The sequence below is a fragment of the Orbicella franksi genome, chromosome 13, assembly GCF_964199315.1.
Source record: "Orbicella franksi chromosome 13, jaOrbFran1.1, whole genome shotgun sequence".
NCBI classification, from domain to species: domain Eukaryota; kingdom Metazoa; phylum Cnidaria; class Anthozoa; order Scleractinia; family Merulinidae; genus Orbicella; species Orbicella franksi.
The window spans coordinates 7,901,158-7,924,629 of NC_138157.1; the positions used below are offsets into that span (position 1 = coordinate 7,901,158).

General features: G+C 39.8%; 4 protein-coding genes across 5 annotated transcripts in view; 2 read left to right on the forward strand and 2 right to left on the reverse strand.

Moving 5' to 3' along the window:
* LOC145465804 (coactosin-like protein) overlaps nucleotides 1-10,062 on the forward strand; it is a 76,983-nt gene extending 66,921 nt beyond the window's left edge. Inside the window, exon 5 of the mRNA XM_081449563.1 lies at nucleotides 9,740-10,062. The gene's annotated coding sequence lies outside the window, so the exon portion shown is untranslated. The remainder of the gene's footprint in view (nucleotides 1-9,739) is intronic.
* LOC145465802 (transmembrane prolyl 4-hydroxylase-like) lies at nucleotides 654-12,410 on the reverse strand. Of its 2 annotated transcripts, XM_081449561.1 has the most exons (12): nucleotides 10,878-12,410; nucleotides 8,415-8,496; nucleotides 7,154-7,291; nucleotides 6,807-6,898; nucleotides 5,971-6,032; nucleotides 5,555-5,592; nucleotides 4,828-4,993; nucleotides 3,850-3,907; nucleotides 2,991-3,112; nucleotides 2,041-2,131; nucleotides 1,288-1,576; nucleotides 654-1,013 (listed from the first exon to the last, which is right to left on the reverse strand). In XM_081449561.1, exons 1-11 carry the CDS (start codon nucleotides 11,076-11,078, stop codon nucleotides 1,301-1,303), a joined length of 1,326 nt encoding a protein of 441 aa, XP_081305687.1. In that variant the 5' UTR covers nucleotides 11,079-12,410; the 3' UTR covers nucleotides 654-1,013; nucleotides 1,288-1,300. The 2 variants fall into 2 exon arrangements, with proteins under 2 accessions (XP_081305687.1, XP_081305686.1); XM_081449560.1 differs by lacking the exon at nucleotides 654-1,013 and having other exon boundaries at nucleotides 1,277-1,576.
* A 1,703-nt stretch (nucleotides 12,411-14,113) lies between these two features.
* Nucleotides 14,114-15,010, forward strand: LOC145466608 (trace amine-associated receptor 13c-like). Its single transcript, XM_081450317.1, has one exon. It carries the CDS (start codon nucleotides 14,114-14,116, stop codon nucleotides 15,008-15,010), a length of 897 nt encoding a protein of 298 aa, XP_081306443.1.
* A 1,867-nt stretch (nucleotides 15,011-16,877) lies between these two features.
* LOC145465803 (melanocyte-stimulating hormone receptor-like) lies at nucleotides 16,878-20,890 on the reverse strand. Its single transcript, XM_081449562.1, has one exon. The coding sequence runs from the start codon at nucleotides 20,880-20,882 to the stop codon at nucleotides 19,989-19,991; it is 894 nt and encodes a 297-aa protein (XP_081305688.1). The 5' UTR covers nucleotides 20,883-20,890; the 3' UTR covers nucleotides 16,878-19,988.
* Nucleotides 20,891-23,472: the final 2,582 nt, after the last annotated feature.

Here is a 23,472-nt window from a genome sequence, read left to right on the forward strand (position 1 = left end):
GCTGGTTTCCACGTAATCGCTGGGATCGCTAAAGAAAAAGTTGAGCGATCCTAACAATGGAAAGAACTCCGTGGGGAATTAATTAAAATCAGATTCTCGCCCATTCGACACTAGGGGCAGGCGTCACTGTAGTTTGACCGCGAGGAGAGTTAATTGTCCGCCTGATCGGGCTTACATGATTATTATCTAATCTCAGATGGGAACTCAACTTCTTTTGGTATAGTTTGTGTCAAATCTTGTTGGCGCGCAGCGCATAGCAAACAACGTTAAGTAGACTACGAGGCGCTTCAGAGTTAATATTAAAGTCGCTAAGGAAAGCTGTCTACACAGTGGAGAGGGTTTTTGCTGATAGTAAAAAATTGCTTGCATTCAATCGACTTTCTGGTCACGCGAAGTTTATGATGACATACCAAGTAAAGAATTGGGATTAGTTAACTCTAAATTTTTCGTTGTTAAGCCTACTCTTGATCGGTTTATCGGGTGCAAACCTTCTTGGTCCCGCCATGAAACGCCAAGTTAAAGCAAGGCCGAGTCCAGTAATAGAGGAAATAATGAGTAATAAGTAGGACAGCTTGAAGGCAATTGCTTTCTTGAGAGGCTCACAACTTTATGGTTAATTTGGGTCTTTAGACGATGTCAATTTGGACAATTTGTGGGCTTTCACGAGTGATGTGGCAGCCCTTGTGAGGGTCCCATCTTTCAGCTATCCTGTTGTTATGCCTCACGGCTTGTATAACTGGACTCGAGTGGTGAACAAAGGCAATATCTTTACGCCAAAATTGTATCAATTTGGCGTACTGGAACTAACTGAATAAAAACATTTCAGTATACTCATTTTTATTCCAAAAGATACTAACAATCTCCACTGCATGTTTTTCTGGTATTTTCATCCCTACGCCGAACTTAATTCTGGTTTTAGCGGGCAAGAAATTACAGAAAATGTTTTAGGCCGGGTACGAGGACGCGGAAAGCGTTGTCCAATATTACGAGAACTTCCCGAGGGGGGCGGGAAACTCCCATATAAAAAGGCCAGGGGTGTTCGTAGCACCTTTTAGGGGTTAAAAAAGCGGTTTGGGAATCTCTTAGGGTGTTCAGCCTTTAAAAAAATCCACAGCGGGAGCTTTTGTGATACCTTTTAAGGTATTGAGCCGAAAAAATAATAAGGACATGTGAGATATTTCAAGCTACGCCCACAAAACAGGATCTTGGTCCCTCTCGGGGGTTCTTTACAAAATTTGCGACAAGTACCACCGTCCTTTTATATGGGTGTCCCCCCCCCCCCGGGACGAGAACTCAGTCATTAAAATCCGGAATCATAAATGCTCTTGATGTGTCTTGAGTACTTAGTAGGCGCCGTCAGCCAGTTGTTAGCGATCCATTTCTCTCCCTTGATGACGTCACATCCACCATGAAGCGAGTAGCGATCTACAGATCCTAGAAGACCGCTGTCCGGGTCAATAAAGTTGTTGTACCACATGATAGCAGTGCCTTTCTTGGGAGGCAGAACAAGATTTGCCAAGTGACAGTTGACGCTCAAGTTAAATTCGTCCGTGGTAGCGTTGGGGCTTTCCAATTCCTGCGAGGAAACAATTAAAAAATAATAATATTAAACTCAAGTTCAGTCTTACGCTTCTTAGCTTGATTTATTGCTTGTGTAGCTACCGTGGTTCAACCAGTGGCCTGAGTTCTTTTCGCACATAATACAGAGCTCATGATAGAGTTCGAAAAGGTTTCCTTGGGGTTAAAGCTTTTATAACAATAACGAAAGGTATTTTTGGTAGTCATATTTTCCGTTGCTTGATCAAAGAAAGAGGGCGCAGTATTTCAGCGCTGCGGAGACCCCGTGTACTTGATTTCTTTTACTATTTCACTACGTACCGTAAACGATCAAGTAACAGGAAACTACAGCCGAGACTATAGCCATAATAAATACGGCTTGTCACGTTACTGCGCTTTGGGTTGAGCCGGATTGTGGCGCATTTATTTCTATCGCCTGCTTAGGGATGACCCACTTGTTAACTAATTAATAACTCCACTCACGTCTGGTGTGATTGTAGAATTATCTGCTATCAGGAAGGCCGTCTCTCCTCCTTCTTCCACGTTGTTAAGGTAGTACAGTATTGTTATGAATCTGTGAATACAACCAAGAGATTACGATCCTGTTAAAATCTAATGCTCCGATCGTACGTCCAGAGTCCTCATGGACCTTATCATCCCGGGGAGGGCGGGGGGACTCCTAAACTGGATGATCTATCATCTTTTTTTTTTTGGAGACTCTTGTGTGAATAGGTCGGGGATGGTCGTCGTCTCGCATACTGTAAATCACTATTTTTGTCTCAGAAAGGGTGCTCAGGACGAAATGTCACTATTTGGAACCGGGCTAAACTGTGCTCGAAGAAATAATTAAAAAAAAAAACGCATTTCCGTTTAATTTCCGTTTTGAAGTGGTATCTTTTAGGGTTCAAATAAAGCGTGAGCCACGCCCGGATTGGTTTCCCTTGGGAGTTCAGTACGATTTTTCAGGAGAACATCCCCGACCTTTCCACACGGAGGTCCACCCCCGGGAGAATCACCCAGGTTAGTAAATGCCAATGGCTTCAGGTAAAGACCAGTCCGCATAGCTGTATTTTACACATACCGTATGTAAACAGCCGGGAGTTAAAAGCCCTAGGCTTATACAACTCCGTAAGGGGTTTTGGATTGGCATTAATTGGGAGGATATATCTCCCTTTTTTAGGGGGGGGGGGTTGGGGTGCTCTTGTAAGCGGAATAAGAAAACTGTTTCGAAATTTGCTGCTTCGTAACTGATTTTTAATGAAGGTTGCTAAAAACCATCATAATAAATCTAATTCGTTTTATTTTAAACTAGAGCTTTTAATCGGAAGTAATATTTTTGTTTACAGGTAGATGGCCTATGACCGGGTGGGCTATAAGCGGGAAAGCTTATAAGCAGCAGTTTATGGTATGCAGCATGGATTATTTCTCAGTACCTGCATACTCGACACTCGGGCTTTTTAAAGTGATTCTGGTGACAGCAAGGGATAACCGGGTTTTCAAATGGGTTGGAATCCAGGTGGCCGTGATAATGCCCATACGGGTCATACTGGACAACCTGCAAAACACAGCACACGAAATTTTTTTTTTGTTATCTAAGTTTTGTTTAGAAACAAACACATAGCGACAGGGTTTTTTCATAGAACTTTGCAACACAACCTAGCAGGATTAATTCTCCTGGCCGGCCACAAGTTACGTGAAGTCTTAATCAAAAGTCACATCCTCTGAAACGTTAAAAATACATGATGTTGCGGTATACATAGAATTAAACGATTTTCAATGTTTCACTTGATAATTACGAGGACCGCTGTGGAATCGTATGGGTCTTTGGCCAGGTTCTAATAATAGGCTATTTAACCAAGTGAGAGATCCACATGCAAGGGGCTATTTGGAAGCAAAAGTGGCAGTGTTATGGTTAACAGACCATTTTCGATATATTAAAATTCTAACTTGGCTCGGAGGCAGGGGAAATAAAACAAAAGGAATCACATCGAGGTTAAGTGATGAATAATTAATTTCTTTTGTTTTATTCCCCCAAGCCTCGGAGCCATGTCAGAATTTTAATATATCGAAAATGGCCTAATATGCAATTTGTGTTGCAGTACCTGCAATACAGAGGGAATAGAACAAATGGTAAACCGGGCTGTATTTTCTTGATGTGGTACAAAATTCTCAGAACTAACATTTTAAGATATGGATAGCATTCAGTAAGGAGAATTTCTATTTCGAAGGTCTGTAATGTCGGCGGTTCGTGTAAGGGATAGAAAACTGTCTACAGGGACTGTACTTCCTCACCTGCATCCACTCGCTTCCCTGTATGAGCTTTCTCGGTAACTGTGTTAATTTAGTAATTCTGCAACAAAAACGATAAGATAAGATTCAATCAGTCTGCAGTCCGTGGAGGCATTACTTTGTGGCTCACTTTAATAGACCTAATTTTCGCAACAGCACCATGATGGTTTGTTTTTACCGGTCTACCAGCAGGGAGCAAACATATTAGAAAGAGGACCCATTCTAATAGTGACGAATTTGTGCCAAAATGATTTTTGAGAGCCACATGATGGAATATTGCTTTCATTTTATTTATGGTTGCATTGGAAAAGTTAATCGATATATCTTTACCTGTCAACTTTGCAAGTCATTTGTTTTCTAGTAACACATCGTAATTGCCTAAAATGTGAGGTGTCTTATACAAGTGTACTAAAAGTATAGCATGGCTACCAAAAATGTGTCTGAAATAATAATTTGCCGATTTTAAGTTATTTTCTCCTTCAGAAATGAAGGTTTAAAGTTTTATCAACTCAGCTTCTGGATACCAGTAGGGCAGATTCACCATAAATGAAAAAACAACAACAACACACACGCACACACACACACAAAAAAATTATCACCTTCCGCCCGTGTTAGTTTTTTCTCTCATTGCCTTTTCTCGTTGTTTTTCGTCAAACTTGCCTAGTTTCGTTTCGGTCGATTTAGTATCTTCAAGTTGTACGGCAACTTTCCAACTTCTAGGCTGTCCTTTTCAAGATTTTAAAGATCTCCGAATAGAAAAGTCTTCTGAACAAATGAGAGTCATTTAGCTATGTAGAAATATTGTAAGTAATCAGTTATACGGTTTAATTAGTAAGTTGTGTTAGTAAGTAAGTAAGTAAGTAAGTAATAATAATAATAATAATAATAATAATAGTAATAATAATAATTAAGTAAAAAAATGAGTGCCATTTTAATACGCATCTCTCTCCATGTTACCATGGTTTTTCTGGGATTTCTCACCTTTCGAGCAAACGCCTCAAAATCGGGTCAGCGTTTTTGTCCTGTCGTAACCAAGCCTGCTGGCTGTACCGGGGCCTGTGTCGAGGACTTTTTTCTTTCAGGAAATCCATATACCACAGGATTTTCTTAATGTTAACCTTGTAGAAAGCCTCGCGGCTTAGTTTACCTTTGTGATAGATAAATAGTTAGATAGATGTTAGCAAGACAGGGAAAATTTAGGAAATACGTTATTAAGGCCGTAATTAAGGGTGCGTTTCTCTGGAACGGGATGATCCGGACCAGGATCAGTGATCCAAAATCACTGGGAGCATGTGCATCAAAGGAACCAATGAATCTTTGCCCCGAGTGAACGCATCGATTCCTTTGATGCAACGTGATCCGGGTGATTTTGAAGCATTGACCATTCCAAACAAAACCACCCGAAGAACTTATTGCAAAGGAGTTACCTCATAAATCTAAAAATAATGTAATAAAAGATTTAGTCTACGTTATTTATATGACGTTTGTCTTTTGTACAATCTAGAAAACTTGTTCTGTGTTGACTTCTTTCAAATACAACTGCTAGGATCACGTCGTTACTTTACAATAAAGACAGCACAGATCCAGCACTAGTGTGGGTAGAACCCGCAAGAATTCCCTACAGAATGATCTAACTCAGCCGGGACTAGACTGTAATTTTGTCTTTTATTTTCTTGTATACTGGGTAATCTCCTCTTTGTTCACGTACCATCTTGCAGACTTTCAGATAATTCCAGACGCTTAAACCTAATAAAAAGGAAAAATAAAAATGAAAGATGGTTAATATTCAGCGAAAAAAGAAGAAAATTAAATTGATGGTTATGATTTATGGATCTTAACTTCACCCTCCCTTTCAGAATGATAATCAACTTTGACGTTGTTAGCCTTCTTTAGGCTCTCAAATTGTAGAGGAATCGAGAAACAAACACGCGAGAATAAGTACTTCCCTCCGCAACTCCCGTTAAAGTTGACGTTGACGGGGATGGAAAACCTCACGCCCCGCCGAGCGCAGTCCAGTTGCGGAGAGCTTTCTTTCAGTTTTTCGTGCACGCCTTTTGTTTGTTTGAATGCTCTATGGCTTCTATGATCAATTTCTAGGGGAATTGCTAAGTTTAGCCTACTTACATCCCAGGCACTTCATCCTCTCTCATGAATAAAAGTTTCCGTTTTTGGGCGAAATGTCTCACCTGAAAATAAAACAATTAAGGTAATTCCTCTGAAATAAAAGTGACAATAGAGTTTCGTTCAAACTTTGTCCACTGAATATTTGTCATATTATAACTTCAATTTTGAAATAAAAAAGGGGGTGCCCATGCTCATTAAGGAGCAGTGAGGCATTGAAAATGCCCCATTTCGGCATTATTTGATTCTTATTATAAGAACGCATTCCCAGTAATTGTAAAATCTTTGTGAACCCAGACTCATAAGAATACGCATTAAACTAAAGTCAATGCATTGTGTCGAACACAAATAAACATTTTAAGTTTGATTCACGCAGAAAGCTAAATCCTTGATTAAAAATTTTAACCAAATTTCTTGACGTGGTTACCGACTGCAAAATAGAAAAGACCACAGTGTGTCTGCTATTTTTCTTATTTATTCAATTTTCAGCAATAGAAATTAGATCAGTCTTTTCTCACGCAAAGCTTATGATTAGTTGATTACAATGACTGGAAAAAAAATTGGGGTGCCCGTGCTCGTCTGTGAGCTAGAGCCATTTTTCAACAGACAGAGCTCAATATCAAGGCAAATCCGTCATGTTTTCAACATGCGCGTGCACGAGCGCACGCTAATGACGCCATAAATTATGCGCAGTAAGGATGCGCAATGCAAATGTGAGGAATGACCTTAATCACACATCTGAAGTCTCAATTAAAGTCAGGAGCCACAATTATGGCTCCTGTTAAAGTCTAATTTAGCCAGAATGCTGGGTGAATGAATCTTGTGTTTTGGTGATGTACCTCATTTGCGTCGATAAATCCATCATTATTGACATCCCAAACGGAAAATCCTTTAGCGAATCGTTCATCATGATCAAGCGTCCAGTTTCCATCTGACAAGTTCAATACGAATTAGTTAGTGCCTTAATTTATTAGTAAACACGTTCTAATATAACATGAAAAATATGAAGGTCTGATTGATGAATGTAGGTTTAATACCCGGATGCACTTTTTTAGGTATCCTCGTCCAGTAAGAACGTATGATATGAGAAAAAATAAGCCAAGATTAGCTCACTTGTACATCGCTTAAAATATGTTGCTTCTCATGAAAACATGAAAAAGGCCATTCATCAGCCCAAGGTTTTTACCGGCTTCTTTCATGTCCTCGTCCAAGTCTCCCTCATACGCGGCCAGATCAAAGCCAGCAATACTCATAGCAAGACCGCTTTCCTTTGCCAGTGAGATGATGTGCTCACACTCCTCATCCGACAGGAAATCTGGAATTTCTGTTTGGGGAAAGAAGTCAAGACGATTTGAGGACAAAGGTAAATCACGAATTAGTTTTGGGCTTAATGAGACACTTCTTGTTCCTCTGGCTCACTTGTTCGTGTCCCCGTAACATGAAGATATGAAGGTGAAGTGTTTTTTACTAATATTAGGGGCGCGTTCCATTCGACCAAAATTTCCGAAAATTCTGGTTTAAAGTCCAATGGAACAGAAAATTTCCGGAAACTCGTTTCGAAAATTTCGGTCAACCTCTTGAGGTTGTCCTTTTTTCCGGAAATTTGGAAATTCCGGAAATTTTCTGTTCCATTTGACATTTCTACCCGGTATGAATCAGTCCCAGTTCCTCTAGTCAGGCCTGAAAGCTACAAGATGGCGGCGAGTCGATACTACACTGGATGCAAAACGATCTGCCACAGTTCGAGCCTTTTGTTGATCGCCTGTCCTCCACAAAAACCTTAGGATCTGCTTTCCTGGAAAATTGTGGACTGGTCGTTCGAATTTCCTGTGGGCATTTGCTCGGTTTGCATAATCTTCCGCAAGAAAAGTTCGCAAGTTTATTATCTCACGAAAATAATTCTTGAGTCGGTCAGGTAAATATCTCGGAAGAGTTTACTTAAAATAGTCGTGAATGCGTGTTAAATTTCATCGCATCAAGCAGCTTACTGCACTTACGACAGCCACTTCATCATTATTCTTCAGCATTTTGTCGTGTAAATATTGGCGGGAAATACTCCCAAGCAGGAATAGAGCGAGATCAGTCCGGTCCCTGGGCCTGGTATCGACCTGGTGGAAAATATCGTTCCCTTCGGCATAGGAAAGTTTCGGTAATTCAAACCGGATTTTTTGGTCGATTGGAACGCGCCCCAGAATATTGGAACAGTATTTTTTTTTTTTATGAAACGAACAAAACAGGCAGACGGACAGGCAGACAGACAGACAGACAGACAGACAGACAAACAGACATAGTTTCAGCCGAGTATCTTTCCTTATTGAAAAAACGTCTATGTAACGTAATAGAAGAGTTTATGATTTACTCTCCAATACAATAGCAATTCGCCACAAACAACGTTTGATTACTTCAAATGTACGTGAAGGTTTTTTTAGTAAAAATATTTATCTTACCAAATAGTAGAGGCTTCATGGCTCTAGTTATCATCTGATATTTTTTTCCTTTCTCCAGTTCCACCCATCTAACGTGACCTTTCTACAAATGAGTCAGGGCAAGTCAATCGGTTAAGGCAGTTACGATGTAAAAAAAAAAAAAAAAAAAAAAGAGAAAGAAAACACTTCGTCAGTCAGTTGACATTCAGTCACCCAGTAAGTCAGTGAGTGAGTCAGTGAGTCAGTGAGTCAGTAAGTCAGTCAATCAGTCAGTCAGTCTCTCTGTCTGTCTGTTTTTCTGTCCGTCTGTCAGTCCGTCAGTCAGTCAGTCAGTCGGTCAGTCAGTCTGTCTGTCAGCCAGCCAGCCAGCGGTCAGTCAGCCAGTAAGTGAGTGAGTGAGTCAGTTAGTTAGTCAGTTAGTCAGTCAACCAGTCAATCAGTCAGTCGGTCAGTCAGCCTGTCCGTCCGTCAGCAGTCAGTCAGTCAGACAGACACTGAGTCGGGCATTAGAGTCGTACTAGAGCGTTAAATATTTCCAATTTTGGAAGAGGAAAAAAATTGGCAAAAATTTCGCAAGTTCCAAATTTTGGCATTGGTCGCATCAGACCAATATGTTTGAACCAAAACGCTACTGATTGAAATATACGTCACAAGACCTGTATGATAGATTTCATTCGAAAGTTTATCTCTTCGCATATTTTTGTCCACGTGGCATGTTCTTGACTCTCCGCTCTCCAGCAACTCGCGATTTTCGGCCCATAATTAGACGAGCAGTTTTTGCTCGGCTTGCGTTTGTTGCTTGCGCCACTTGCGATTGAGGAAGATTGTCTCGCTGAAGCCATCTCTTCAAACTGCTGCCAGTAACCAGATCCAAGGTATGAGTCATAAGAATTTGAATAAAAACGCTGCTCACATTCCTCGTTTCCATTGAAAAAACTGCAAAAAGCGTCAGCTGGACCGAGTAAAAAATGATTTTGTCCCGCAATTGCACGCGCCAAACTGGACTAGGCGCCCAAAGTTATTTTCTCTCCGTAATATTATCGAGACATGTTTTAAAAACTAAGACAGTTTAATGGTTAAAAAGACAAAATTGTTTGCCAAAATTCGGGAGCCTCCGAGGCAGCACTTTGGCTTCTTTGAAGATTGGCGAAATTTTGGCAATCTGCAAAAATTTGGCAAGGGTTTGAAACTGGGGGTCGCACTTATTTTACGCTAATTGTTGACAGATTTATTACTTATACAAACAAAATTGGCTCTAGTGCGATTCCGTCAGTGAGTGAGCCAGTAAAATCAGCCAGCTAGCAAATAAGCCAGCCAACCAACCGGTGAGTCAGTCATTCGGTCAGTCAGTCAGTCAGTCAGTCAGTCAGTCAGTCAGTCAGTCAGTCAATCAATCAGCCAGGATCAGCAAGAGACTATCATCATAGTCTCTTAGCAACAGATAGTCCAAAATTTGCAGTGAGACCTAACTATTCCGTGTAAGTCTCTTCAACCTAACTTTGATCAACATCTATATTGTTGTCACAATAGCAATACACGGTCAAGCAGAAAGATAACAATAATAAAGAGAATAAACGAAAAAATTAGCTAAAGAGTTCTGTACCGGCTCTGTCATTGGCAAATAACCTCGAACAATTATGTCTGCAGTTAAGGAGAATCTATATTTCAAGCTTAGTTTGCACAGGGAGCTAATTGAATTTGTACCGGTACCTGGCTGACAGAAACGAAAAAGAATGAAGTTACCCCAAAATTTACATTAAGTGACGTCCATTCTTTCAAGGTCGTAATATTGGAGGTTGCCGAGCGTGTATTCGCAAGTACTCCAAATTTAGGTTAGGTTACCGTATACGGAAAAATATATAAACGCATATAACATTTATCACTTAAACATTAAACATCCCACGTGCAGTGGAATTAGGAAAGCGTGGTCTGACGCTTTTCAAGAGTACAATAACATGTGTGTTATTGATATCTGAAAGTGGTCATTTGCTACATCATATCTTAGAGTAAAGAAACACAATGTACGCTTTCTGTGGACTAAATTCAATGTCGAATAAAAGTGATGCGATATGCTCTACCTCTCTCTTCACCGTTTGGTCTTGCTTCAAACATAATTCGACTAAAATCAATCTGGTAGTTATCGTCATGCGCGGAGAATAAATAGGTTCAAACGCCCTTTAATGAGGTTTTGAGTTTCTTGTATATAAAATAACCCTGATGTAGTCTTCAAAAACAATATTTACCGGGCAATCCCGCGAAGGCAAAACGAATCGTTTACTCGTTGATACAAAGTACAGAGCAATTCGAAGAATGGGACCTGCAAGGATATTTATCCAAATTGTTTTTAAACCTAGCCATAAACATAAGTTATACCACCGGGATATGCCGTGTTGATGTTTTTTTAAAAACATTGAACTCAGCTGTTCCCCTTGCCGTGTAACAAGTCGAGGACTTATTTGACAAACACAATTAGTTATAACTTACCTCAACTCCATCTAGCCGCAGCAGTTGTATTTCATGTCCTTGTTCCTCGTGACACGCTTCCATAGGATCCGTGCAATAGTTTAGAAGTTCATCTTCGTTAAAGCATGGCTTGGTAAATTTTGTCGCTTTCTTTTCCGAATCTTTCGAAATTCCACAAGAAAGAAAGCAACAGAACACCGCTAGTAACAGTCGAACCCTCATACTTTCCGGCTTTCAAAAGGTTCATTTGCTTTGTATTCTTTAATGCAATTGATAATAGCTACATGACTGTGGTTTATGGAGTTGAATTATTTATTTTCTCGATTTGGCACAAGCAGAAAGCGTTTTGTTTTAGTCCTGTAGAACATGTGGTTTTATTGTTGCTGAAGACCGCGGGCCAATCACATCGCTTGCTCATGCGGCGGGTGTGATTAGGATGCATTCTTTTTCGTGCAAACTTGCACGAATTTCAGAGCCCAGGTGCTAGTACGTCGAAAATTGGTAAGAAGGGTACAATACGCCTTTTCCTTTCACTATTAACATAGCTTTAAGTGGAGTCCAGAGAGGACCCAGCGATCTAGCGAACGTTTTAGTTTTAGTTAGAAATGGCTCGGTTTTCCGGGAGGCGAGATGGCCTCATGGTTAGTGCGTTCAATTCCGGAGCGAGCGGTCCGAGTGTGAGCCTTAGCTGGGGACCTTGTGTTGTGTTCTTGGGCAAGACACTTTGCTCTCACGGTACCTCTCTGCACCCAGGTGTATAAATGAGTACCGGCGAATTGTATGTCTGCGATGGACTAGCATCCCATCCAGGGAAAGTAGAAATATTCCTAGTCGCTTCATGCTACTGAAACCGGGATAAAGTCCAGCCTGATGAGCCACTTGGCTCGTATGCAGACTTTACGTAACCCCTCCGAGGCCAAACCGGGTCCGAATCAAGTCCTAGCTCAAGTCAAATACCCACCGAGTCATCAATGATTGGACAGCGGCATATATCAACTCATCGGAGTTTAAATTATCGTCGGGGTGGTGTTGGGATGGGGAAGGGAGTGACTGAGGGAGCAGGAGACCAGAGACTAAACATAAAGGCCTCTGAGTAATAACAATGACGATGCCGAGGATAATCTCTACTATTTCGGCAGAGCAGCACCACTTCGGTTAGATTATATAGCACTCTGCTTAGCCCCGAATTAGCCTCAATGGCCTAAAAGCTTTGTGAAATAAAGCTTATAAAGCATCTAAATAAGCTTGCCTAATTTTAATTAATTATTTCCTTGTTGTTTGAATTATGGAAAACATATCAATAGTTTTGTTTAAATCAAGCTAAATCATGGCATCTTTCCTATCTAAGCCATTTAAAGACATAGAAAGGTAGTCTGTGCGAGAAGAAAAATGCTGTTTACTATTTTCAAATATCTCTTTTCATTCCAGAGATATTCAAGTTTTTAAAATACGCAAATTAGCTAAGTGATGACGTCATAAACTCAACCGAATTCTGATCAAATATGATGAACAAAGATATCTCAGCCAATTTGAAATGTTCGATTCTTGGCAGTCCGATTCTACTAGAGGGTGCTCCACAATATGATCCTCACATTTTTGTTACTGTGGCAAAATACTGGGTTCCAGACCTCCCGGATATCAAAGGCTTTTCTGGCCACCTTTGGCGCTCTATATTGATATTTGCCAATGGTGTCTGATCTGCGTGATCCAACAAGCATATAAATATGTTAAGTCGAGTTCATGGCCATGTTTTATGTTTTTCGAGCTGAAAATCACTAAACTAATGAAATCAGGTTGTAGGGTATTGGAAAAGACTTGGTTGGTTTTCATGGGAACTGAAATTTTTATAGCCGTAGGTGTGTTATATGTAGAACTAAAAGCTTGTCAATTTTCAATGGTTTCTGCTGCAAATTGACCGAGATAGTTCTATTTAGAGTATATACTTGATGCGATATTTGGTTGAGTGTATGACGTCATCATTCTTCTCATTTGCATTTTTTACACATTTTTGAAACTGAAATATCTCTGGAACCAATGCAGATATTTGCAAACGGTAGACGGCGTTTTTACCTGTCGTGGAATTCTACGTGATAAAACTAAAACTATAAGGGGTAAAAATTAGATCACAGCACCACTTAAAAATTTAAAATTTTGGTCACTATGAATATATTTTTGATAGTTCTGTTTGATGCTGGTTTCTATTGTGATATCGTCACTTACATTCATGATACCTTGCTGGAATTTATCATTATCATTATCATTATAACAAAAACTGGTACTGAAAGTCTAGCTTTCTATAATTTTTTTTTTTATCTAATATGGTTTGAAATCTGGATGCTTAAAACTATGGTGACTTGTGCGAACCCAAAATTAGAGAAAATAATAATTACAGTATCGGCTTAAATTCTGTGAAGTTTTTAAAATATACGAAACGACGGTTACTAAGTTTAGGTTTATAGCACTGAAGTGCAATAACATCTCCTTAGCTCGCTTAAGTCAACTAAAGTCGCCTTAAGTTGCCTAAGTCGCAATGTTTGCTTTGTCGCTTAAGTAGCGTTAAAACGTCCAAGGCGCCGCCCGAAAGTTACGGCAACTGAAGGTCTCAGAGCAACCCTTCTATAATATCGCAAATAAACTCAATTTCCATCAAACTGAACCAATATTTCGTTGAGCAAAATCCGAAGAAGTAATATGATCTTCCGCCTTCAATGTAAGTGAATATATCGCGAGAATAAAATTTCAAAAGTAGAGTTTCGAAACTGACACTAAATAAATTTCGCGTAGTTGCCACAAGACGACTTCATAAGCTTACCTTAATTGTTGCTGCTGAAATCTAGCAAAATCAGAAAAAGAAACCCTGTTTTTAGAGACTGAAGTAGCCGTGCTTTTAGAAACTGAAATAGCTTATAGTGAATATGATATATACTGATATTACCTCAGTTTTAGTAGGGTGCTCAATGTGATTATAATTACAAATTTTGTTAAGAAACCTGAACAATACCCTCAAATTAGCGGGCATATGAAATTGGAATTCACTTTCACTTCAGTTTGACACATTTTAATTTTAGCCTATTGAAGGAAGCAGTCGCAATTAAGTTTTGTGATCAACATACAAAACAGGATAATCTTCAAGTCCTTGAAAAGCTTTCCTTGACACATTTACGTACCTGCAAATTGTACTTAGAGATTGACAATCACTTATGACATTGGCTTGAACCTCTTTGGGATGTTAACAGTGGACACATAGTTACCGCAAGATGAATAACAACTCCCAGCTGCGGACATGTTCCTTTTTGGACATAAACTTGGACAAAACAGAAGCAACACAAACAGCTAATATTCTAACTTGTATTCTCAATGCAGTGTTTTGCATGATAACCTGTTTGGGAAATTCTGTTATTCTACAAGCAATTTGGAAAACGCAAGAACTTCATTCGCCTTCGTTCATCCTTCTGTTTTACCTGGCTGTTTCGGATCTCCTCGTTGGACTGATTTGTCAGCCATTTTACGTGGCGTATAAGCTAGCCGAACTTGGAAATGACTTTAGTCTGTATTGTGTTTTGAGGATGATTCAGACAATATCTGGCTGGACTACATCAGGCGTATCTTTGCTAATTTTAAGCGTGGTGTCGGTTGATCGACTTCTCGCTTTAACACTTCATTTACGCTACACGACCATTGTCACTGTTCCTCGCGTACATCGAACCGCTGTTTTTCTCTGGATCTTTTCTATAACGGGAGTTATGTCAAGGTTTTTCTTCAAAAACTGGGTCATTTTTCCGACGGTAATGTTACTTTTCACTTTGCTTGTTACAGCCCTGAGCACTCTGAAGATATTTCACATTGTGCGTAGACATCAGCGTCAGATAACTCAACAACAACAAAATGTTCAAAACAACACGATAAACGTGCTCAAATGTAGGCGGTCTGCTGTGACTATTCTTTATATTTATGGTTTGATCCTGTTATTCTATCTTCCTTTGTGTGCGACAATGCTTGTGGATTCATTCTTTGGATACACTTTGGCAGTAAAAATCGCTTATGACTATGCAGCAACTGCTATTTTTATCAACTCCTTCTTAAATCCAGTTGTGTATTGCTTAAGAATTGGAGAAATTAGACGAGCTGTTAAGACCACATTGGGAAAAAGTTGAACTTGAAAGCGTAATACACATTTTTTTTATAAGAATGTATTTTATAAGAATATCGAGGCTGAAATTTGCCAAATTTTAATAGTATTGTAAGGATAAACCCGAGACTAAGATTTTGAAAGGATATAATTCTGTGTGTTGAAAATTTGTACACGCAATATAATTATATGTTTTTAAATTAACTAAACGTATAAAATTCTTCCATTCTCTAAACGGCAAAACTAGCCAAAAAGCAACAAAAGAGCACTAGCCGTATGTCGGATACCAAGAAGTTATTTGCGTTATACCAGGCTTTAATGCCTACTGCTCCAAAATTACTTTAATCTATACAGACACCAAATACGTACAGTCGAAAACCGACATGCATATGCCATAACCTAAGAATGTTCACAAGAATATTTTCGGCCTAAAATAGGCTGAAAAATAAGAATATTCAGCCTCGGCCCGAAAAACAATATTCTTGAGTGTATACAGTGGAGGCGGAGGAGGATTTTAATTTGCAGTAGGTGTTTTGTGTTATATCTATGAAACACTTCAAGCACTTCTGAGACCTTTCAAGGCAGGTTTTCATTAGTGCATAAGCATACATACATATTTAAAGATATTAACTCTATTTATTCTCGAATTTAACGTAGCTACACATACCTTATATCTTCGAGGAAAATTAAAAGTATCAAGGAAAAAAAACTATACATAAAATTAAAATTATCTACATGAACAAATAAACTATGACAGTAGATTAGTAGCGCTTTTTGTAAGGAAAATATCCTCACAAACAGGTGTTACTTAATTAGCAGCAACTTAATAAGTCTTTGTATATTGCTTATCCTTACACGCTAATGAAAAGTAACCTTGACGAAATGACGGGATGACGTGTGCAAAACTGACGTAGGATAACAATGAACTCATAATGATTGACACTATTAAGCAAGCCTTGATGAGAGACGGACCATTATTTTTTTGAGGGAGGGGGAGGGGTGGGTGGTTAATTTTGAAAACAAAACATTCTTGCACAGCAAAAACTGCTGAAAAAAAAAAAAAAAAAAAGAGAAAATTAAAATAGCACAATTGGGGAAGCTGTGGGAAAAAAAAATCGACGAAGTGCTTTCAACTAAACAGGTCCTGTGTTTGTCTTTAAAATATATATATATTGCAGAAGCTATTGCCTACCCAAAAAATCATGTACGCCCCAGAAAATTGCCCAATCCTCCCCCCCTCCCCCTACTCAAAATATAATGGCAGTGCTGGATTCTTCCACATGAAAAAGTTGAGGGTGCTCATCCTCTCGCTTAGGGTTGTACACCGCGGATTTTGGTCTCACGCAAGCCTGGTTTTCACTGGCAAGGCAGGCACTAGCGCAAGCACAAACGCAAGCAATAAGGATTACCCAAGTGAAAACGAAATTCGACGCAAACACAAGCACAAGCAAAATCATCCCAACCTTCCAAACGTTTTAGGCGCGAGGTAATCTGGATCCAGTGTTTTCATTGGCCAAACACAACCACGTGTGGTAAATATCCTTGTGCTTGTGTTATGCCTGAGCGGTATTTCGTTTTCACTTGTTGCAGCGCAAACGCAAGCATAAGCGCAAGCTCAAGAAAAAGAAAAAAGATGCTCCTTGTGCTTTCGCTTGCGTCATAGCCGTTTTCATGGTGAAATAAGAGTTATTGTGTTTTTGCTTGTGCTTGCGTCGCTACTAAAACCAGGCTTTAGGGTGTTCAAGGTGTTTGTATTCGACTGATTTTCAGGGATCTTTGAAAGACCTCGGAATTCTTCTGAATAATCCCGGGATTAATTCTTTGTTATCAGTTAATCTCTTCCAGACTCTTTCTCTCTGTAAGGAAGGGAACAAAATTCACTGTTTTCCGTGAGGACAGTCATCAAGTGTTTTATTACACGTCTCAAATAAAAATTAACACTCTGGTTGTCTTTATAATTACTCAAGCTCCGCAGTTAATCCTTCTACGACTGACAAACCATTTGAATTTCTTTATTAAACTTTTTTATTACTATGCTACACTCGGTGCTTTCAAATTTGCATTGGGATCAGTATTTTTCCTTGAGATAAATTAAATGTTTGCCTGACGTACAAAACATTTTGCATGTCAGTTGTTAACTCTCTAATACACACCAAACAATAAATAAAAACTTCGCGTTTGTCCACCGGGTCGAATCGCTTGGCGTTCGTGTGTTGTTTTCCCGCAGTCTATTAAAGACGCGCTAATCAAGGGTTAAGCTGTTAATCTGTTGCTGCCTTTACGAGTAGGTTATGTTTGTTGCCCCAGGCAGCTGTGCAGTTTTACAGAGCATCGCTCGCCCAAGTAAAAAATTTCGGGTCCCGTGCACACTACGCCAGAGAAGTTTGAAAACGGTGTTTTCACTCTGAAAACGCGTCAACTGTTTTCCGTCCAGGCTGAGCCGGACTGGAGAAATTTGAAAACGCAACAGTCGGTCATTTTGAATTTGTGTTTGAGAAAACTGAGGCAGGGAAATCACGTGATTATCGTGACGTCATCGTTTTTGAAAAGGTCGGTTTTCAAAATGTTTTCCTTCCACACTAAAACGCAAAGCTATCGTTTTCAAATACCTCCGTTTTGAAGAGCGTTTACGAGCTCCGTTTTCGAGACGGATTAGTGTGGACGGTAGGCGAAATCGGAGAAATAAAACGGCGTTTTCATATTTCTTCGGCGTATAGTAGCCTGGACGGGGCCTCTGAGGGAGAGCATAATTACGGGCATAATTTATCAGCGGCGAATAAAAGAAAAAGTATCACCGTCTTAACCCATCAAAGAGTGAACACTGCTCACTATTATCCTCCACCTTCCTTAAAAATTAGGGAGCTTAAGATTACCACGACGGCAGCGGCAACGGTAACGTCGCTAAACGAAAAGTTGAATGAGCAGAACAATGGCTGTGCACGTGCGTTATAATTCTTGGTACATTTCTTTGCCGTCCTCTGCAAAACAGCAACGTGAAATGATCTTCTTCTGCGTTGTCTAGAGAACGTGAACCACGACGGTTAGTTTTTTAAATTTTTATTTGAATTCGAATTAATCGATGTGTCCTAGATTCAGTTTTCGTGATAGCTTTGACAGCGATAAACAAATTACAGTAAATGACTCTAGAGTACCACAAGATTCGTAAGAAAAATATAACCTCGTTTTTAATCGATGTTGTCCTCGACGTCGCCGTCGTGGTTTCCTAAACTCCCTGTTATGCATCAGACCAGTGTAAGAGCCCACGCAAAAACAACCCAGTGTATCTATAGCGAGGTCTGTTAGAGAAGTGGTAGTAGGGATTTACCTCCCAGATTTCGCTTTCCATATTTGTATGGCCAGCTTAATGGAACACAAATCAAACAGGGAAAATAAAATGTGCTCGGGAGTTATGAAAATGCGATCTGCATAAAAAGTTTAAGTGTGGTACGGTGCAGCGTTCTTGAACGTTACTGTAACTTATGTTTGGCTATTGATGCAGCAGCTATCCGTAAAAAAATTACGATGAAACCCTTGAATTGACGACTCCAACCAAAGAAAAAGCGAAGCCTCGGCGCCGATGGCTCATAACTGCTGGATCCGGCTTGGAGTATTTCTGCTCAGTAAATGGTTTGAACCCAGGAGTATCAGTAGTTCGTATAGTGTGATCGTCCGGGCGAGTGTAGTTCTGAAAAGAACTGTTGTTGGTGACTGACGTTTCGACAACCTGAGCGGAAGTCATCTTCAGAGTCAAGTGAATAGTATTTGTCAGTCGATGATGTTATAAGTCTGGTCCGTTGAACGTGATTGGTCAGTATAGCCATGATGGTATTGGCTGAAAGACTCGTGTAAAGTTTGTCATCAGTCATTGGTGGGTTTCGATCCGTCTATTGTTAGTCAAGTAGGTCGGTTTTTGGTCCGTGTATTGTTAAGTCGGTCTGTTAGAAGTCCGTTTGTCGGTTTCGTTTCTGTCGCGGATAAGTCGTTTGTAAGGCGCCGGTAGTTGTTGACATCTGTTAAGAGGCGTTTGTTCTAGGTTAGTGTACCAGCTTTCAAAACCGGTCTCTGTTTAGATGACTCAGGGATCCATTATCCAGCAGCTGTCCGGCTTGACTTTGTACGAGGTTGAACTGTCTTTTGCCTATAGAAAGGTTATTTTCTTTTGTGAGCAATTTTCTAGTGCTTTGACCAATATAGTAAATGGGTTTGACGCAGGACGTTCACGTACATCAGACAGATGATCAGGACTCACTAGAACTAACCAATCATTGTTGAGGAACTTGACACGAATCTTAGACACAAAAACTTAAATCCCAGTGAATCGTCAACGGACCAAAATTAACAGAAACAACTTTTTGCGTGACTCTGAAGGTGACATCTCCTCGGGTTTTTGAAACGTTAGTTACCACCAGCAACAGCGACAACGGTCAACCTTCCCAGCGGACAAACGGCAGGACGATCACACTCTTCGTCGACCTTGTTGGTGTGTCCTAATCCACCGTAGGAAAAAGGATGGCGGCTGTACATTTTACCACAATGCCTCGCGAACCTAACACAGCCCAAAAGGCACAAAGAAAGCCTTATAACTAAAATATTTGTCCCTGTACTAAGGACATCGAGCTAGTGGCCTGGGTTTGAAGATATTATAATGTTTCTTTACGTTTTTATGAACGTTGTTTAGGTTTTCGTGCGCTAAGAACTATGGGTGGATGTACCAGTCGCTATCTTTTTTTCTACCGCCATCTTTTTTTCTTTTTTCTGTTTTGTCCAATTTTTTGCAGTTCAGCGTTTGTGGCTTGACTCGTGTCTCGTTCTTTACCATTGATCTCTTTTCACCAATTGCACTCTTATATGGTCCTGGAAGGCCTCGCCATTGCCGCATCTGTTTAAGACTGTTGCCATTTATCACTGATCTTTTAAATCTTGTGCCTGGTGAGGGACCGCTCTGGTTGTGAATGTTTGTATGTAATCAATCTCGGTAGGTTTGGTTCTCAGTTTAATGAAACTCAGTTTTTTCTAAGTGTATTCTTCACAGCTCGTCGCATTTCTCCAAATCTCCAGCAGAAGACAAATGGATTCAAGAAGGAGTTAATGAAAACAACAGTTGCTGCAAAGTCATAGGCAATTTTTACTGTTAATGTGTATCCAGAAAATTTTTCTACGAAAATCATCGCATGAAATGGAAGATAAAACATCACAAACAAACCATAAACGTAAATTACAGTCACAGCAGATTTTCTACATTTGAGCACGTTTATCGTGTTACTTTGAACACTCTGCTCTTGTTGGCTTATCTGGCGCTGATGTTTACGGACGATTTGAAATATCTTCAAGGTGCTCAGGGCTGTAACAAGAAATGTTAAAAGTAATGTTACCGCTGGAATGGCAATCCAGTTTCTCACATAGAACCTCGACGTAATACCCGTTATAGAAAGTATCCAAACACACGCACTGATTTGAAACACGCGGGAAACGGTGACGATCGCGTTGTATCGTAAATGCAGGGTCAAAGCAAGAAGTTGATGAACTGAGACTAAGCTTAGAGTTACCAAAGACACACCAGTCGTTATCCAGCCGGGAATGTTATATATCATCCTCAAGGAACAGTACATGCTTAGATTATTCGCAAGTTCAGCCATCTTGTACGCCACGAAAAATGGTTGACAAACCAGTCCAACGAGGAGATCTGCAGCGGCGAGGCAGGACAAAAGGATGAAAGATGGCGAATGAAGTTCCTGCGTTTTCCAGATCACATACAGAATAACAGAATTTCCCGTACATGTTATCAGAGAAAACGCTGAATTGAGAACACATATTACAATATTAGCTGTTTGCGTTTCGTTTCCTGTTTGGTCCAAATTTACCTTTAAATAGAAACAGGTTAGCTGTGTTTTGTTCATCGCGTGATTGCCACCTAAATTTCAGTAGCTGGTTAATCAGCTAACGAAAATGACAGCAGCAGATAACTAGTCCGTGGTTTGATGCTAATTGAACTTCTGAGAGATCTGTTCTACTTGTTGGTATTTGTTAACATTGGTGACTGTTCCTTCAATATTCAAAGAAAAATGTGACAAGAACGATGCATATAGTATCAACCTTTTTATCATACAACGCAAGCAGCTGTCTCTTGGTTCATTGCTGGTGCTCTATTTTTCTTAGTTTCAGGCGTGACTTTTAATTTGGGACTTTTCGCCTGTTTATTTTTAAGCGAGAAAATAGCTTGAGTCGTCTTAATTTTGGTTGCGAAAATACTAAAGTCTAGGTCATCTGTAAGGCATTTTTTTTTTTAGTTAAAACTGAAGAAAACGCAGCCTTGAGTTAAAACAATAGTTTCTGTTTTCATGATTGCTTTTCGGAAGAAGAGCTTTTGTTGCACATAACATACGGGATACATCAATTGTGATGTTAAAAAGCATGACTGTTGTTTGAACGAAACTAGAATGAAAACGCAGTTGTATATTTACCTTTCAAAACAGTCTAAAATCTACCTGAGAAATAGTATTCAGATTTGGTCGGCATACAAATCTATGTGTTGTGGAATCACAGCGCAAGGGCCCTGCAAGGATAGCGACCACTGCGAGGTAAACAATTGGTAATTCTATTTACATAATGCAAGCAATAAGGAACTGCAGCCAAAAGAAAGAGTGCGGCTGTCTTTCAACTTACAGTTGAACTTAAGGCGTTTGAAAACCGCACTTGGAATAAATAAATTCAATCTTTAGAAAGGAAGCCACGCCCTCGTCAACTATCACGCGATAGAAATTTCGAGCCCCTCTATCCCGGTCGAATTGAAATTTGGGGATATCGGTTTTTATGAAGGGAGAAAACCGGAGAACCAGGATAACAACCCTCGGAGCAAGGCGAGAGCGAAAAACAAACTCAATTCCCATATGGCACCGGGCCGGAATCAAACACAGGCCGCATTGATGGCAGGCGAACGTTCACACCACTGCGCCATCCCTTCGCCCCTATCCCTGTTCCCGAAGATAAGAGTGCCGAATCTTCGTTACTATATCATTTGGGAACTGGAGCATAACAAGCATACTCCTTTAAAGACATAGAAACTTCAGTCAGTAACCACTGTTAATGTCAATCATTTTCTGTTTAAAAAACTCTATTGTTAACGCACGTAACTCGCACAGATTTAAGAAAGTGACTTCTCGTTGCTGGCCACTTCCTCTATCGTTGTTGTATCTGTTGTTGTTGAACCTTATGGCTGTTGTGAAAGTGCGTTAAATCAGGGACTAAGGCGGCTCCTTTGAACATTACGACTTTGTGAGCGATACTTCTTGTTTTTCCTCTTTAAAAATGGAGATATACTGAAATCGTCCACACCGAAAAACCATCAGTTTGTTGCAAAAATGACAAAAGATGTCCATACTAATGTATATTTGTGATATTTAATCTACTACATAGTATTAGATCCAAGCTACAAACAGTACAACAAATGACATAAGAATTCTAGCTGGAAACAGATATTTCACAATTATTCACCGAAATGGAGGTAAATAGTACTATGCTATAGTTACCTCCTTTAAGCTAACCAATCAGAATGCGTAAAAAGTAATATACTAATGCTCATCACTTATAGTTTCTGAGTATTGATAACTGTTTTCTTTATAGAGGCAAAAATGCTGTTTCCCCCCTTCCCCCCCTCGGGTCTTTGTTGAAACACTGTTTCGACTATGCAATTTACACAGATGGATGGAAATGGATAATAAAATAAAATGATAAATAAATAACTTTATTTAAGTCTCAAATGTATTTAGCACTATTGTGCTAATAGGCCACTGTCGATATATAAAATTCAGCTTGATGGTGAGGCCTAGATGACACAAACAAAAGAAATTAATAAACATGGTCATTCGATTCCCTCTGTTTATGGGGCAGGTCAGTAGCTGTCCAAACACCGTTTGTTATTGGCTCACGAAACAAATACATAAATGATCAATGCCCCTATCTCTTGAAACAATAAAAGCTACAGGTTACCAGAACCAATGAAAATACAGGTCTGGAAGAGATGCTGGACTACTCTGTTTGAGTCCTCTAAGCCCCACTGCCAAGCTGAATTTTAGTATATCGAAAACGGTCTATCGGGAACACTGTAAATAAATAAACAAACATTTCACTGATTCAAACATAAACTATTCAGGACTATTAGCAATCCCAACTGTTGGAAGGCTGACCAGTTGGCTATTTGCACAGCGCGGTCGAGGAGTTGAACTCGGGACTACCGAGAACAAATCTACTTAGCAGCAAAGTGAAGGATTTGAATCAGAGACCTAAAGATTTAAAAAGTTTTTTCGTGTCTATTATGTCACAGTTTTTGGGGGGGCTGCAGTCCCCCCCCCCCCCAAATTTTGGGCACCTCAGAATTTTTTGGGCAACAAGAGAAATTTTGGCAAATGGAACGCATTGTAAAAACCCTGCTCACGTTGTCTTCAGAAAAAGATCCAAAAACCTACTCAGAGCCTTATTGACTCCAATTTG